The sequence below is a fragment of the Lotus japonicus genome, chromosome 2, assembly GCF_012489685.1.
Source record: "Lotus japonicus ecotype B-129 chromosome 2, LjGifu_v1.2".
Classification (NCBI taxonomy): Eukaryota; Viridiplantae; Streptophyta; class Magnoliopsida; order Fabales; family Fabaceae; genus Lotus; species Lotus japonicus.
Window position 1 is genome coordinate 16374538 of NC_080042.1, and position 9075 is coordinate 16383612.

The 9075-nt window shown below is 38.7% G+C and overlaps 1 protein-coding gene and 1 long non-coding RNA gene across 2 annotated transcripts; both read right to left on the reverse strand.

Annotated features, from left to right (window-relative positions):
* Positions 1-542: 542 nt before the first annotated feature.
* On the reverse strand, positions 543-1647 carry LOC130736127 (uncharacterized). Its single transcript, XM_057587974.1, has 2 exons — positions 1162-1647; positions 543-941 (listed from the first exon to the last, which is right to left on the reverse strand). The coding sequence occupies exons 1-2, from the start codon at positions 1645-1647 to the stop codon at positions 543-545; spliced, it is 885 nt and encodes a 294-aa protein (XP_057443957.1).
* A 3610-nt stretch (positions 1648-5257) lies between these two features.
* LOC130735275 (uncharacterized) lies at positions 5258-6568 on the reverse strand. Its single transcript, XR_009018366.1, has 5 exons — positions 6472-6568; positions 6307-6371; positions 6127-6222; positions 5908-6010; positions 5258-5697 (listed from the first exon to the last, which is right to left on the reverse strand). It is a non-coding gene; the product is annotated as an uncharacterized LOC130735275 (long non-coding RNA).
* Positions 6569-9075: the final 2507 nt, after the last annotated feature.

Sequence of the window (9075 nt, forward strand, 5' to 3'; positions counted from 1 at the left end):
ACTCTGCCATCTCGGCCGGTGCCATCCGATAAGGCGTCATTGATATTGGTCCTGTGTCGGGCATGATATCAATAGAGAACTCTGTCTCCCTCACTGGCGGTAATCCAGGCACATCCTCTGGAAATACATCCACATAATCCTGTACCATTAAAATGTTGTGCACGTCACCGTCATTCTTCGCCTCAGCTACAATGGAGTTCACGAATGCTGGTGAACCTTTCCTCAAATTGTACGAATTCAAGTAATCTGTAACGCCTAAATCTGGAAACACTACGACCTTGTTAACACAATCCAAGAGGACGTGATACTGTGCCAACCAATCCATTCCCAGAATCATATCGAGCTCTTTAAGCCCTAAGCATACGAGGTTCGCAAGGAACTTCAGATCATCGTAGATCAACAGACATTGCAAACATGACGTGCGCATAACTAATCGATCAGCGGCAGGGGTCATCACCACCAAATCGAAGGGTAAATCAGTAGTTAGCAATCCTAATTTCTTCACACACTCCTCAGCAATGAACGAGTGTATAGCACCAGAATCAAATAAGACCATTAAGGAGTTTCCAGCGATAGTACACGTACCATGGATAAGGTGCAGCATGTTCCCCAGATACTGCGAACACACGCCCTGGAGCAGAAGGTCGCCTTCCTCTAGCAATATTCAGCACTGGCTCGGCCTTAGCAGCATTAGGACAGTTTCTCTCTACATGTCCTGGCTTCTGGCACTTCCAGCACACAATCTCCTTTCCGCACTCATTTGCATAGTGCCCTTTCTGATTGCATTTGAAACAGACAACATCCTCCTTAGGAATAGCTGCTCCACCCCTTCCAGCAAAAGGTACCTTGTCAACAGGACGTTGATAAGACTTCCTCGGCGGTGCCTTGCTCTTGTCAAACCTCCCAGCTTGCCTCTGTCCATCAAACCTTCTGGTCCGTCTCTGTCCAGAACGGATCGGTCCCCCACTTTCAGATCTGCCCCTCTAGCGATTCTTCATTGTTTCAACTTCACGAGCTTTCTCCACCACTTGTTGGAAGATTCTGATTCTCAACGGTCTTACAGACACCTCTATATCATCCCTCAGCCCCCTCATGAACCGATTGCATAAGTATGCTTCATCCACTTGACAGTGTCTCCAATCTAGCAGCATACTATCTCACTGTCATCGTTCCTTGTCTCAAGCTAAGGAATTTATTTTCCATGTCTTCCCTGATAGTCTCCGGGATGTACTTCTCCATGAAAGCCCTTTTGAAAGACTCACAAGAAATAGCCACATGGTTAGCAGTCATCAACTGCTTGGCGCTCCTCCACCAGTACTCAGCGTCACCTTTCAGCATAAAGGTAGCCAAGTTCACCTTCTCCGCATCCGGAGTGTGAAGAGCCTCAAAGATATTCCCCATTTCCTGTATCCATAGATCAGCTTTCTCAGGTTCAACCTCGCCTTGAAACCTGGGTGGTCCATGGCGGTTGAAGTTAGTCCTCATACGGATCTGGTCCTGTGCCAGTTCCCTCTCAGCTCTTTGTGCCCTCCTGGTGTCCTCTTCAGCCCTCCTGGTATTCTCTTCAGCTTCCCGCTGTGTCTGTGCTGCGGTCTGAGCAGCAACAGTGGCAGCCTGCTGGGCCATCACCTGAGCCAGTTGTGCCATTGCTTGGGCTCGCTGAGCATTGGTTGGGTCATGTTTCAGTGGGCATGATCCTGCTTGGAAATAGAACCACAACCCAATGTCGTGCCCCAAATATTAGTAATTAACTTAAGGTATAAACAAACAATTTAACTCAAGTATCACAACAATGATACTAATTTCAAACAATCTCACAGCCAAGCACTCATCTTAGCAAACAAGTCTACCCAATCTCACCGCGGAAACTTAGAACTCATAAAAAACAACCCGCTACGAGCTCAAACTCGTGTGCCCAAAACCCTAGTGCTCTGGTTTCTCAACCGGAGCTCTGATACCACAATATAACGCCCCGATTTCTCGAGTGTCACACAGTAACCAAGTAACTAATTTTAGTAAAGAATTTTCGTCGATTCAATTATTAATCCTCAATTAATGATAAAGGTTCATTTTAGGAAAACTCTTAAACATTAACCTTAATTAAAACCCAAACCATTTAAGACCGAACTCTTCCATTTGTAATCTTGAAAATAAATCGAATATACGTTTAATTGGAAACGTCGAAATAAATAGAGTAGAATAATTGAAATAGTACTCACATTCAAATAGAGTGAAATAGTCTTCACGCCCATGTGTGGAATTAATAAACCAAGTGCAACTGTGTAAACCCATTACATTCGAAATGAAATAAATGAAACCATAAAAATAGTTTGACAAAATAGAAATTTAAAAGTTCAATGCGAATAACTCTCAAGCCCCCAAACAGAACTGTTCTCAATTTTCGTCTTCACTATCCACTATGTAGACCACCTCTTCAAAGGAACCCCTGAGCTTACGACGCTTCTTGGGAAGAGACATAAGTGGCGGATCCTCAGCATGATCCCATACACAGCAAGCTTCAGCCTCGCTCCACCAAACCGGTACTGCTGGTACATGCCCACTCAATTCTGGTTTGCCCTCGTCCTTCGGAACTTCAGCTTTGGTTTGCGTTGGGACTTTGGTCTTCACTACCGGTGGGCTTGACTCAGTCGCTACTTCCTCCGAAGGGTCGATCTCTACTGAAGATACCCGTGAGCCTTCGTCCTTTGGGAAAAAGAATCGTGGAGGTGCATATGGCATCATGATCACTCCACCCACCATACGTTGCGATTCCACGATGTCTCCGTGTATGCCTCGACCAGTGAGCTTCGCATCGCCGACATAAATGAGTCGGACTCCAGATGTGTCGGTCATCCAAGCCCGACCTTTGCCCTCATCATACAGGGTCAGCTCCCAGGAATAGGTCAACGTTGATGTCTTCGTCAGTACCATCTGCCCCCCCCCCCCCAAAACAACACATAAACCAAACAAGAAAGGGTCAGGTTCCATGCATGACACAAGAATATAGCAATCACATCACATAATACCTTTTCGATTCAAGAATAGTTTTATATCAGTTAGTCACCTAGATGTTCCGTTAAGCTAACGATCCTCACATCACACAACCACCACAACACCTTGGCCAATCTCGAACATCCGCAGATGCACAATTCTCGAGGGGACACATAGTACAACCCTCAGTTCTCGGGGAGACGCGGGGGACACACAGTACAACCCTTAATTCTCAGGAAGACATTTAGTCAATCCAACACCCTCGCGTGCAAGTAACCGTTGTCTCTTACGGCACCGTCGTTCTCATGGTCCATAGTCATAACTAGACCTATGTTCCAATTAAATTCTCATTTTACTTGCAAGCGATTAAATTCTCAGTTCTCTTGGTTCAAGGCTCTAGTTTGTCAACCTAAAGTCTTATCAATTTCAACGTCGGCAATAAAACATAAACGACATGAAATATACACAGTCCAGTAGGAATTACAGCTGGATGAACGACCTTTACATCAATGTTTCTGACAGGCAGTGCACATGATACATCAATTCTCATAACAACTTTCTCATGCCTTTCATATCATATTCTTCACACATGGCATATCAACTCCAAATACTTTATTCTCATGCGGCATCAACACATATTTTATGGAAAATCCATCAAACAAATCATCAAACAAACTTGTGCAGGTATCAAAAGAAAGAAGCTTGCCGAAACCCTCAAAATAGGGTTCGACCGAACCATATAATGTCTCTAGGGTTTTCCATTTTTTTTTTCTTTCTTTTGTTTCAATATCACAAACCAATGACCAGCCAACAAATATCAAGGAAACTCATCCAAAAATCCAAATTCAAACATTCATCAACTTGCATGCCAAATCTTGTGAAAATTCAAGCCAATTTAGCAACTAATCATGGAATTAATACATAAAATCGTAGAACCATATGATAAACACCAAATAGGGAATAAGTAGCATGGTTTCTCATGCCAAAAAGTACAGCAACAAAAAACTTCACAAAACCTCATGCAAATCACACACAAACTTAGCTTTTCTCAACGAATTTCATGGCAAAAGACCTATAGACTCTGCCCTTAACCGAACCAACCCTTACCTTGGCCAAACTTGATAAAAAAGAAAGGATTTTGATGCTAAAAGGGAACCCCAACAGCTGCTGTCCAAACCTCCTTCTTCTTCTCCCTCACTCGATCTCTCCCTCTAGCTCTCGCTATCTCTCTCTCGCTCGGCTCCTCTCTCTCTCTCTCTCGCGGTGGCTGGCGGCGCTAGCTGCACAAGGAGGTGGCGGCGGCTCTAGGGTTTCTCAGGGGCTGCTGCTGCCTTCTCACTCTCTTCTGTTCTCTCTGTTATTTTCTGAATAGTATGCAGTAGGTTTCTAATTCTCTTCCTTCCCCTTGAAAGAAAACAGAAAAACCCCCTACCCCCCCTCTCAAACCCGCGACAATCCTAGACCCAATTAGGGTTTCCTCTCATTTTTCCTAAGCCCACAAACTCTGGTTTAATTAAATAATTGATTAAATAATTAATCACTAATTAAAAGAAATAAAATAAAATAAAACCCCCCAAACCCCATAAGTGGCCGGCGGCCCATTCTAAAAACTAGGGTTTCCAAAACCCTTTTCTTTCCTTCACATGTTTGATTGAAATTAATTCAATTGTTCAATTTTTTTATTAAATAAAAACTGAATTAAATAAATAAATAAACATAATTCTCTTCTCTTAATTAAACTCAATCTCATTCATCTCCAAATAACAAATTCCACATACATCATCAATCAAGAGAAAATACATTCTTCACAAAACTTCACAATAATAATACAATACTTAATAAAATCAGGGTCTTACACTGTTGAAGTTCTTCTTTTCTGGATTGAGAGACTTCTCTAGACGCAGATTGCCTAGTGGGAAGACCCACAACCATAGTAGGAAACCTAGAGGGTCTTTCATTCACTACTAGAAAAACTACTTTTAACATCGGGCCAAAATCACTTTTTACATCGGTTCATAACCGATGTAAGTAAGGGTGATGTAGTATGTCACCACCTTTTCACATCGGTTGTACAACCGATGTGAAAAGTAATTTTTCACATCGGGCGAATCAAATAACCGATGTGAAAAGTATACATTTCACATCGGTTGGTAGGAAATAACCGATGTGGAAAGTTAGACATTTTACATCGGTTATTTTCGAAACCGATGTGAATACTCTTTTTTTTTTTTTTATATACATATTTTACATCAGCTGATTTTCTAACCGAGGTGAAATGTCCTTTTTTTTCCTTTTTTTTTTTCAGTTTTTTTACAGTAATTTGAGCTGAATATTCATTGATAATTAATAATTGATCATGCATTGCCAAATATTTTTTGGAAAAAACCAAGGAAACGGTCCAAAGCCAAAATACAAAGTAACCAAAACTAGCTAAGCTAAAGATAAACTAGCTAAGCTAAAGAAAAGACTAAGGTAGTAAGAACTCTAAAGCTACTAATCCAAAGGCAACAAACTGCCCAAATGTTAGTGCCTATCCCAAATTTTACCAAGCCTCCAAGACCACCAATACAACAAAAAGAGATTCACTACCACTTGAAATTCTGAGCCACGCAATTCAGCAGAAAAAGTGCCTCATATGAATCCATTCAATCATCTCTCCACCAATCTACTGTCCATATCAGCAAAATTCCCAGCAATTCAATCAACCTAGCATAAACAAACTAATGATATGATCAGTATATCAGCTAAACAAACTCAACAAGCAACATATAGCCAAAACAAAGACAAAAGAGAATAAAAAACTAGAGTATAACAAGGTACGTACGCACGCATCAAGTGCAGCAAAGACAAATGCAGGTGCAGAAAAAAGCACAATACAAAGAGAGCTAAGGTTTTTCAGACAGTTTAGGCATAAACCTGATAAATTCTAAGGTTTAATCAACTCTAGAAAACAAGTTGCCCAACTGTTTCGCAAATCATACAACTCTTCTTCTGTTAATGCCGTTGGATCATTGAATACCTACAATTTGTACAATGGGTTAAAATACAAGGTTTGTGACATTTTGATGAAGAACTCAAACAGTGAGACAAACTAATTAAGAGACAAACATTTAACTTATCATAAAATTAAAATACCTCATTCCAAGACTTAGTAATATTAGCAGAGACAATGTCAAGCATATTCTTCATCACATAATATCCACAATCATTCCCATTAGGCTGCAACCTTGCCTACAAATGAATTCGATGTTTATACACTTAATATATATCAAAACAACAACAACAAGACGCAACCATAATCTACCCTACACTTACTTTGGGACGAACCAATTCAGCCCTTTTTTTTACTATCCTCAGCCAATTGATAAATCTCCATAGCTCTATATCAAAAAAATTGAAAACAATCAACAAAGAAAATTAAACATTTCAGGGTAATAGGACATAAATATATAACAAAAGCGACATAAAATATACACTTACCTCATAACAATATCCTTCATTGGTGAATGAAGATCCTTGTGTAATGAACAAAGGAGTACTAAGGTATTGTGTTTAGGACAAATGATAATTAATTGCCAATGCCCACTGTAAGCGTTGAAGAACAATAAGTGTGTCAAGTAAGATATATTTGGATTAAAAAAAATAAAAGAAATGACAAATTTACATATACTTACTCAGCAAGATATGGTGCTAAGTAACACACTTTGTTGAAATCACGTAACTTAGATAGTATGTGTGTTTGAACTCTCCTTTTAGACTTTTGGATATTTGGACCTGCTAAACTCAAGATGACTGGGTCCAAAATTCCAAACACATCTGATTTGTTTCTTTCAATACATAGACGATGGATATACCTGAATAAATTTGAAATTAATATTGAATATTGCAGTTATAAAAGATAATAGTAGAAATGATAGTGTACTTACGTGCACCAAACTTGTAGAATAGAAACGTCAAGCCAAGCCGACAACCTTCGTTCATAAAAGCTTTATTTTTAAAACATGAGTAAATATGCAAAAAGATGACATTAAAAAACTTAAGGATGCAAGGAAACCCACAACCTTCGTTCATAAAAGCTTATGATTTTCCCAATACCAACATCCACTCTCTATATGTACTCATAGAGTTGCATTTTATAAGTGTGAAAAATACAAAAGACACTCAAGAATTTCACACCTCACTCTTCAAAGCAGATGCTGAAGTTCCACGATCAGAAGGAACCAGGCAAAACAGAAATATGTGATAAGAACCAGGTTACCAAGAGTAATATGCTATCATAAGGAATAAAGAGTCCGCTAATAACACCCAATCCATAACATCAAATAGACATAGAATGATAGACACAAAATGGCGGCCTAACTAGATTTTGGTGGTTACAGGCGAAGTTAGATAAATATTACACAGCTTACTGACCAAGAAATACAAGCTATCATAGTTTTATTGAACCAAATAATAAGGTAGTTGTAACTGATGTTTCAGAACTTCATCCTGGTTCACTTGTTTAAATGAACTCCAAATAGATGCTTCATTCTCTAACCTATATAGTTCACACACTCTAGACAACCAAACATATATAGGATAAAAAATGATAATATAGACACCACTCACACTATTCATATACAATGTAAAAACCAAACAATGATAGAATCAAAATCAAATTCAGAAAATTAGACCATCAAAGCATATCAAGACTTCAAAAGTGCAGTAATGGAAAAATTAAATAAGTAAACCCATGGGCTAGTTTCCAGCTGTATAGAAGTTTCAAACATGATTTTTAAGTGTTAGCACAACTCTGTTTAAAGCAATGGAACCAGATTTACAATCAAAACATTTAATATAACCTATGTCTATTCCTCGCATGATCTTTATATACTTTAACCCTTGCAGTAACACTGTCCCTTGAAATGAACTTTACATGTGAATCTGATAAGTACATACCAAATTGATACAAACAACCATTGAATAAGAAAGAAAACTGATTTCATTGAAGTAGCTGAAATCCAGATCAAGGATCCTAGCCTCTTAGGAATCTGGATAAGTACATACCAACTTAATACAAATAACAATTGAAGAAGAAAGAAAACTGGTTTCATTGAAGTAGCTGCAATTCAGAACAAGGATCATAGGACTCTGGTCTATACTATTTTTACCGTTGAATGCCCGTGGACTAACATGCTAATAAGTCTACAAGAGAGTATGAAAGCCTAGAAACAAATTCTATGAGCATAATCTGAACATTTATCTCAACCAATAAACCTTCTATACAGAGTTCAAGAAAATATCATTTCTATATAGTCACTTCCTAACATATTCCTTCCACTTAATTTCTCTAACGAATGTCGCTCCGGCTCTCACTCGTACATATATGATGAAGTATTTATTGTCTTCAAAAGCAAACAATGTAATGTAACATCAACAAGAAGGCAAAGTTAACAATGAGAAACAATAAATTCTCCAGTACTGAATACCTGAATTCTTGAAGGGTGATTTTCCAAGTCTTGCAGAATGCAAAATTTGTATGTTTTGATTGATTTTCTCAGTTACCTCCTTGTGGTCATTACGCAACTCTTCACAGAACATCAAAACCATGAGAGATTATAGCCCTTAGACAGATCACAGAATTTGCAATTTTTGTTAACTCTTGGCTTCCAAAATACAGTTATGACAATTTGGTTTCAAATTGAACTAGTTGATACTGTAACAATTTTCCCTCACATGAACTTCTATCATTCATGTCATTGGGCTATGAACCATCTGTTTTCCATTGCCCTTCTTTCTCTGCAATATCAACATCATACCTAAATGAGTGTTTAAGTAGTTTGACAGTTGAATTAACTTGGTAGTTGGCGAAATAAGTATTTCTGAGGGGTATATACTCTTGTGAATTTAACTAGGGATAATTCTAACCTAGCAATCTTGGATAGTATTTAACCAAAAGAAACACTGAATCATTATTTTTACACATAGACCATCAGCGCTATTTTTACCCAGTATTCATAGCTAGTAGCATCAAAATTTTCAGCGCAAACTTAGGGTAATTGAAGATGCGTACCTTCAAGACGGTGTCGTTCGGCACAAACAGCT